The sequence below is a fragment of the Agelaius tricolor genome, unplaced genomic scaffold (assembly GCF_023055355.1).
Source record: "Agelaius tricolor isolate 1412-34295 unplaced genomic scaffold, bAgeTri1.0.p SCAF_26, whole genome shotgun sequence".
Taxonomy (NCBI): Eukaryota; Metazoa; Chordata; class Aves; order Passeriformes; family Icteridae; genus Agelaius; species Agelaius tricolor.
The window spans coordinates 4,965,958-4,974,865 of record NW_027269286.1 but is presented as its reverse complement, the minus strand read 5'-3'; the positions used below and the strand labels follow the sequence as shown (position 1 = coordinate 4,974,865).

The window sequence follows — 8,908 nt, the reverse complement described above, 5'->3', positions numbered from 1 at the left end:
AAACATGCTATGATCCAGCTTCCTGCTATTGTGAATGTTTGGACTGAGATAAAACAATTTGTTTTAAAGGAAGTTTCCTAAATACACAATACTTTTTTTTTTCTTCATCTGCATGTGGCTTAATTTACGGATTGGTCCTAGTGTAAGTAAAATGAAAAGTACAACTGCTGTATTCCAAAGCTGGACTTTTAAAATCCATGTTTGATGGTGCATGGCAATCATGAACATCATATGAGGCCTCACATGCATACAGACTAGATGTTAATGTATAAATTATATTTACACTGCTGCTCAGTATATGTGCAATCAAGCTGGAAAACCTGCTGGGAAAACTTTAGCTACAGACATTCAGGATGTTGCAATTGTGTGCTTGCAGCAAAGGTCAAGTGTATGTCAGCACAAGGTTGCTGGTGCGTTCTTTGGAGCCCTGTATGACGCAAGATTTATGCTGAAGTACTTTTAAGGATGTTTCCTACCTTTTCAGGAGCATTCTGTTCTTATTTTCCCCAAGTTAAACATGAAACTTGTTAATCTGTAAGCAAGCTTCGTCAGGTCTTTAACTTGTTTTCAAAACAAAACTGAGTAGCCAAACTTAGTGATCTGTGGTGTGCCCTTTAATGAAGACACCAGCAAATAAGGCTGCTGAAGGCGTGGTGAAGCAGGGGGAGAAATAGATTTGTTCTTACACACAGGAGGTTTCTATGATCATGCTGTATGCCTGTCTCTAATAGCTTTTGAACCTGTTGGAAGGAAATTTACTTCGATCAGCAGTGTAAAAATAAGTGTGGGGAAGGAGGGAGAAACTCATGTGCACTGAGGAAAAGCTCCCAGCCTTATTAAATGCCAAACAGTTTGTGTAGGAAGACAACCTAAAACACCCAGAGTGCAGCAAAAGCTCATGTTGGAATTTCTGCCCTCTTAGACCAAGTCGAAGAAGCATGGGACACAACTCCATGGAAAGAAATAGCTCTTGGAGATGCTTGGGCTTTTTCCCTTTTTAAAGAATAAAAGTATAATAAATACAAGTATAGTAATAGTTAAGAGTCTAATAAACAAAGATGGCTGTGCCGCACTGAAGAAACCATATTTCCAGCCCAGAAAATTCCAGAAAAGGGTTAGTGTAAAAATGACCTCATTGGACAATTATCTTTGGAAACAGCTTTAAAACGCCTCATAAAAAACAAAATCAATCCTAATGCTGAGGCACACTTTATTAATGAAGCAGCAAAATCAGTATCCTGTGCCACGATGTTTAGTTGGTGGAGGGGGCTGTGTTGCTCTCTCATGGTCCCAAAGAGCCTCTGATGTTCAGCCGGTGTTCGCATGAGTAAAGTAGTTGTGACCAGTCAATGTGATCGATGTAATCTGGTCTTGCAAGCACAATAAAAGCTCCAAGTCTCTCTCCTCCTGCTGAAGTGTTGCAGCTTTAGTAAAGAGGCACAGGGCAAGTTTTGGCATGAAGAAAATCCTTTGGGCCTGCAAGACTGAAAATGCAAGAGTTTGGTTACCTGCTGCCTGTCAAGGTGCGTACGTGTGTTTGTTCATATGGGTTGGGTGGGAGGATGGAGATCTGACACATCAGTGTTAGCAAAAGCTTGTGGTTTAGAGACATCAGCAGAGCTGCACTCTCACTGATACTGCTTGTTCCAGTGGTAGGAGGAGAGTTTATTGCTATGGAGGAAGCAACATAGAAGAGCCTACAGTGCTGTTGTCACACAAGGAGTTTTTCTGGAATGCTATACACAAATGTTTTCACCTAATTAGGGTATTTCACCACCATGGATTAGTAAAGAATGCCTTTCTCTTAGACTCACTTGCAGCAAAAAGAAATAAGATCACGGGTTGGTTTAGTTCAGAGAAATGCCTACGCTCACTTACTACAGGCTATGGTTGCTAACTTTCAGTTGGTTTTCAGGTTGTTGGTTAAGATTAATTTGATTCCTAAGAACTACTTCCAGGAGAGTCCACTTCTGCTTCTTGTGGCCTCAGGAAATCTTGAAAATGAAGGCATGGGAAACATCCATGGGGAGATGGCCAGCAGCAGGACAGGGTGCTGCCTGTGCCAGAGCATACTTTGTCATGTGGTGAGAGGAAGCAGAACTTGGGACTGAGGTCAGGAAGGGAGGGATTGCAGCAGGGTCCTTAATGTGGCTGTGTAATTGCAACAAGAGGGCTGTGGTTTGCTTGCTGGTCTTTATTTCATTACCAGTTGGCAGTACCAGCTGAAATGAACTGACCTGCAGAGGGGACACAGGATGCCCTCCCGGCACCCTCCTGGGGCACAGTGTACCCAGGGTTTGAAGTGCTTTGCCTGCCAAGGACATAGGGTGGTACCTGTGTGACAAAGCACAGGGTGTGATGCAGCTGTGCATGCAAGGGCAAGATGTACACTGATATCCAGGAACCTTTGTAAGCAAGGAAAGCCATACCAGGAATGATCATTTTTGGCTGATGTAATTGCACTGTCACTAGGGCTTAATCTGATAAATTGCATTAGTCAGGGATTTTATTTTTTAGTACCCTGGTTCTCAGTACTACTGCAAATCTGTTAAAACAGACACAGCTCTGACAGCCATTCTCACAGAGAACAAGAAATGTGGAAGATCTGTATAAGTAGTTATGATTCTTCTATAAACAAATACAACTGAGTAAAAAGAGAAAAAAGTGACACTCAAGTCCAAAAGCTTGATCAATGCAAAACCTCTCTGATGTTCAAGAAAAAATAACTGGGAGTATTTGTGAAGGGCTGAGGTTTTGCACATAGGCATCATTTACATATAGCCATTTGCCCATTCAGTAGCAGTGGTGCCCTTTTTGACCCACTGGCAGTTTGATCAAATGCTTTATTGATAGAATTCCTGCCTTAAACTCATCACTACAGTCCTGGGAGTCCAGCAGTGCCCTGTGTAGTGCTCTGAGAAGAGCAAGCCACCAATGTGTGTAACTGTGGAGTGAAAAATATTCTTTTTATTAATGATGTCAATGTATATAGAGAGGATTTGAATTGTTAGAAGTTAACATCTGACAGATACCTCTCATCTGAAAGAGAAACGGGCAGATGTTTCTTATGGTCCCTATGGACTTTACATCACTGTAGAAATATTCACTAACAGAAATGATTTTTATTCTTCACATCTCAAGCTGTGGATTTGTGTAGGAAACAATGGCATAAGGGCCAGGCTCACCACCATCAAGAGGCACAAGTTCAGTTTCACCCCATCACCTCAGGAAACCCTTTCCAGCTTCCAAGGCAGAACTGATGCCAAGGCAATCACAGCTTTACCTGAGGAGGTGATGCTGGGGAGTGCAAAGGGCCTGCTCAAGCCATGGCCTGAGTGTCCCTGAGGCTCTCCTGCAGCAAGACTGTCACTTGGGTCTGCCTGCTGCACCAGGTGCTTCTCCAGCAAGGCTCTTCTTAAGGCCTGGGGTCTGTAGGCAGCAGCTGGTGAAAAGTTGGCCTGCAGGTCTGTCACCTCCTTGCTCCTGTTAGCACTCGTGCTGGGGCTGGAGAGGGACAGCTGGGCCCCAGGTGACACTGATGGCAGAGGCCTGGGGGCTGCTACACAGTGCAAGGAATGTGAATGCACAGAAAAGGCTGGCCAGGAAAGGCTCTGTCCCCCCCCAGTTAATTCTGCCTGTTACATGCAGGAAAATGGGTGTGATGCATGCAGACATCTTCATGATCCTTGAGTTTTACAGCCTATGGGATTTATTCAAGTAGAAATTCTGCCAATATTTAGTATTTGGACTAATATCCAGAAGCTCTCAATTTAGTGGGTTTTTAAATGCATACATTTTGGTCATGCAGCTTCAGAAAACTGATTTTACTATAATTGAAATAATGGCTTTAATTCCCACTAGCAATTACCATGAAACTACAGCAATACTTTTAAGTGAAAAAATTAGGATAATAAAATTACCTAAGGTTGTGTAGCAGCTGGAAAAAATGAGTCAGGACTGTCTGACTGGACAATGTTTCACATATGTCGATGACCTATACTTTAAAAGAAGTTATAGCAAGATGTTTAAAATTAAGATTTTGTCAGGTCAGATGCAAAAATTATCATGAATACTTTATTTGACATTGCAGTGTTTCCTTTGCTTCTTTTGTTTTTCCCCAGTAGGAGCTGGTTTTTTTTCTTTCCTTTGTAATTTTATTGAAATTACAAAGGAAAGAGTCTAAAGGCTTCATTTAGAAGATGTTTTAGAATACATTAAAACATTCAAATCAGTACATCTTAAAAGGAGAAGGGGGAAAAGGTGCAGCAACTTAAATATGGTTTTACCCAAGGATGTGCATTTCTTTGGAAGTACATACATGTTAACTCTTTCTACAGTTTAGATGTCGTTACTATATCCAAGGGTTTGGGATGGATTATTAAGGTTATTGTTGCTTCATTCATCTGCTGCTCCCTTTGTCTCCCTCCAGCTGTAACTTGAAGCACTCTGAAACTACATTTTGGTTATTTATGGAGGGGAGTCCTAAGAGCCTTGTTTGATGAAAAAAGTGCATAAAATTTGAGTTGAGAAGGTGCTTGGTGCACTAGCAATTAAAAAAAAATCCCATAGTATTTACACTGAGGCTGGTTTGTGAACTTTTTAAAAGGAGCAATGCACTGAGGGCCATGAGACAAATTCTTTGCCTGCCATCTGGACAGTGCAGGGCCTGGCTACAACAACACGTTAAAGCAGCTGTGAGGAAAGCAACCCAGGAGGGTGTGTTTGTTTCCTTCTCGCTGACAGCTGGCATGGTCTCCACTGGCTGCGACCAAGTCTTCTGAGATGCTTTGCTCTCATTTTAAATTCTTTTGTGCTCTTAAAGCCAGTTGTGAGGAGAAGGCAATGGACTCAGCTGTGGTTTAAGGGTTCAGCTTACATTTCCAAGCTGTCTGTCTACTTATCTGTGGTTCAGTGGTTGATGACAGACAGTCCTAAACCCCAAACCTTCCACAGCATTTGGTACCATCTGAATACAAGAAGTATTTAAATGTGTGTAGAAGAAGGGTAAAATTACTGCCACAGTTTTACTAGAATCATAATCAGGAATGTCCAAATCCCACTACAGTCTACAACTCAAACATTTAATTTGGAGTTTATGTACTTTGATTTGTTCTGTATTCACTTTTCTGTAATTGGTTTAATTCTAATTATAAAGCAGAAAGCCAGTCACTGTTCTCCTGTTTTAAGTTAATGAATCTAAAGGATAAGCCAAATTACTAGAATGTATGAATGTAAAAATACTAGGGAATTTTAATTGTGCAACATATCAATGCTCATGCTGATTTTTATTTGGGTTTTTCTCAAATCCAGAGTTTTGACAGCAGTCTCACTAAAAGTAGTTGCTTTACAGGTGAATGACAGATATGTGCAGGTAGTAAGAATCCTCACATACAAATACTTTTCCTTTTCTAAGAAGTTGTCATCATGTAAGTCTGAAAAGAAATGTTCTTGTTTGCAGCAGAGATTGGCCTTCTAAATGTGAGTATGCAACTGCAGACAACAAAGCAGACTTTTAAGATCTTTGAATCAGAGCACTGGCAATTTGAATCTCATTGACTTAAAATCCAGGAGATGCCCACAGCCTGAACTTCTTACATTAAATGTAATTTTACCACACAGTGTTAAAAATAACATTTCAGTTAGGACTTGGACAAGTGTCAGATTGAGAGGTCACTGAATCATTTAGGTTGGAGAAGACCTCTGAGATCATCAAGTCCAACCTTTGACTGGTCGCCCACTACCTTGTCAACGAGACTGTGGCACCAAATGCCATCATGTTAGTTGTTTCTTGAACACCTCCTGGATGGTGACTCCACTGCTACCCATGGGGCAGCCCATTCCAATGTTTAACAACCCTTTCCATGATGAAATTCCTCTTGATGTCCAAACTAAACCTCCCCTGGTGCAGTCTGAGGCCACGTCCTCTTGTCCTGTCACTTGTTACCTGGGAGAAGATGCCAACCCTCGCCTCGTGACAGCCTTTGCTCAGGCAGTTGCAGAGAGCAGGAAGGTCTCCCAAGCCTCCTTTTTCCAGGTTAAACACCCCCAGCTCCCTCAGCCGCTCCTCACAGGACTTGTGCTCCAGACCCTTCCCCAGCTCCCTGCCCTTCTCTGGACTTTCTTCTCATGAGTAGTTGGACACAGTTGAGTTATAACTCCACCAGTGCTGAGTATGAAGGCACGATCCCTGCCCTGCTCCTGCTGTCCACATTGCTGGCACAGGCCAGGATGCCACAGGCCTTCTTGGCCCCCTGGGCACACTCTGGCTCACGTTCAGCTGCTGCTGACCAGCACGCCCAGGCCCTTTCCCCCCGAGCCACCTTCCAGCCACTCTGCCCCTAGCCTGTAGCTGTTTTGGCCAAATTGTAGGACATGGCACTTGGTCTGGCTGAACCAGCACAACCTAAAGGATCTGCACTTCCTGCCCTGCTCTGCATCTGTGCAGTCATTCTGTACAGTTTATTCTTATACACAGATCTGCGTTCCTTCCCCTCTCACGGAAAAGATGTATCGGCTGTACCCGCTGAGTACCTGAAGCGCCAGGCACGGCGGGGCCGCAGGACCCGGGCGGCTCCCTGAGGCGAGGCCGGGCCGCGGTGCCGCCTCTGCCGCTCGGTCCCGCCCCGCGTCCGGGGCCGGGCGGGGCGGGGGCGCGGCCGCCGGCGCGGAAGTGACGGAGAGAGTGGCGCTGACGCCGTTTTCCCGCGGTTCGGGCGGCGGGCGGGGGCCGGGAGCGGGAGCCGGCGGCCCCTGGTCAGTGCCGCCCGCGGCGGGCGCTCCCGCCAGCCGCTCCCGCCATGCCGCCCAAGCCCCCGCGCAGGGCGGGCTCCGCCAGGACTCAGCGCCCCAGCCCTGACGGCGGCGGCTCCGCGCCGCCCGCCGCCCCCCGGTAAGCGGCGCCCGGGCCGGGAGCGGGCTGGGGGCGGGCGGGCCGGCCCGGGGCTGTCGGCGCCCGGCGGTCCGGGCTGTGGGGCAGTGTCACCCGGGGCGGCTCCGGCAGCGGGTGGTGTGGGTTCCGTGGTCGCCCCGCGGTCCCGTGTCCCCGCTTGCGATGTGCGATGCTTTTCCAGGGTCGAGGTGGGCGAAGCGGACTTCGTCGTGCTCTGTGATGCGCTGAAGGTATCGGAGAGCGTGAGGGAGAAAGCGTGGAAGACGTACGAGAGCTTGTCGGCAGCGGATGGAGCTCTGGTGAGTAGTGCTGCTCGTCGCATCGCTCGGCAGATGAGTTCTGTGCCCCAGCTCAGATACTGAGCCGTAACTTCCCTGCAGCGGCCGCCGAGGGTCTCACCGCCAAAGCTCATGTACTGTGACTTAGCTTTTTCCAGTGAAGGTAGACTTGGAAAGAAGTGGGATGTTGCCATGTTCATGTCTGTGTAAACTAGCTTCTGTAGATTGCCCTTTTTGGTTAATATTTTGTGATAAAAGTATGTGCTCAGGAGTTACTAACAGGTGGCAGTAGAAAACAGCACCATGTGATCAGCTAATTCTTCGAACTGTAAGTTATTTCAAATATGTCTTAGTCAGCTTTATGCAGGCAGTCTTACTGCGTGTTTCTGTGTACTTTTTCCCCTCTGCATCCTTTATGAGGCTGCAGAAAGGGTATGGAGATGACTATTGCAGAGACAGGAACGTTTCCTTTTTTGTTGCATAATGTTAAACCTGTGCTTATCGTTGAGGCATTTCCGTTCAAAGTTAGTCATTGGGCATGTGTAAACAGATTAATAAAGTGTTAGGGCCTTTCTTGATTTTTGCTTTTCCTTCTCCTCAGTATGACTGCTGTGTCAACAAGCTGGCTCAGAGAACAGCTAAATCATGGCAGAAGCTCTGTTAAAGAGTCCAGATGCAGTTTTCTAATACCCAGCTGGGGTATTATTCCTGCTGTGGGCACTTGCATTGATGTACATGTTCTGACTTCTGCTTACCCTTCTGCAGCTTGAGCTGACCTGTCACAGCTATGCTGTCACTACTAATAGTTTGTAATCTGTGTTTTTTAAACTGTAGTGTCAAGACCTATACCAGGTCTTGATACATTCACATCATGGAGTAATAATAGCATGGAAGAGAGACTGTGCACAGCTCTTTCAGTAACAGATACAATTTCTGGTCACGGGGGTTCATGGAAGCATTTACCTAAAAGCATAGTTGAGTTCCCCTGTAAGAATGAAAACAGGAGTGGTCAGGACCCTTGACTGAAAAAAAAGCAGGGCAGGTTGCAGTATAATCCTGCAAATTTCATTTACAGATAAAGTTTTGTTTTCACTGATTATTACTTAGCAGTGGCCAGATAAGATACATGGTGTTTGAAACCTTACAGCATCTGATTGCTTCCTTTACCTATTCAGAACCAGATCTTCGTTATGATATATAACTAATATTTGATGTCTTGCAAGTAAAATTGATTGTTGAGAGCCTTTCAATGTACAGGGCGAAAAAAATCTACATTATATTTCAGTCCAAGGCCTTTCCCTCAAACTTAGGGATGTATCTGCAGGGTGTTGAAATGAGTAAGCTGTCAAGTGTGTGCCTCCATGGGGATCTGGAAGGTGCTGGAGTTGCTACTTCTAGCTGAGAGCAGGCTTCATCTGACTCTGAAGTAAAGCAAGTTTACAGCCTGGCTAATTGCTGCTTCTTTTCCCAAGTCAAGCTGCTGTGGTGAGCCTGGCTTCTCGGGATGACTCTAGTTCAAGTTGCAGGGATTCAGGAGGAGGCTGCTCTTTTCTTCCCTCTAGTAAAGGTGTTATGTTGGAGGGGCTGTCCCAGGGTTTGTCCTGCAAGCACCAGCTGCAGGTGTTTTAATCAGTAAGGTTCAGTAGTAACCTGTTCAATTCTGAACTGGAGCAGAAGCTGTGTAGTAGCTTTCTCTTCTCAAGTAAAAAAGTTAAACAGCAGGCCACCAGCTGAGACAAAT

The 8,908-nt window shown here is 45.5% G+C and overlaps 1 protein-coding gene across 1 annotated transcript in view; it reads left to right on the top strand.

The window, feature by feature from the left end:
* Positions 1–6,671: 6,671 nt before the first annotated feature.
* Positions 6,672–8,908, top strand: part of RB1 (RB transcriptional corepressor 1) — a 72,133-nt gene continuing 69,896 nt past the window's right edge. The window contains exons 1-2 of the mRNA XM_071448489.1: positions 6,672–6,889; positions 7,071–7,188. Of these exons, the coding sequence (XP_071304590.1) occupies positions 6,798–6,889; positions 7,071–7,188 (210 nt within the window). The 5' untranslated portion in view covers positions 6,672–6,797. The remainder of the gene's footprint in view (positions 6,890–7,070; positions 7,189–8,908) is intronic.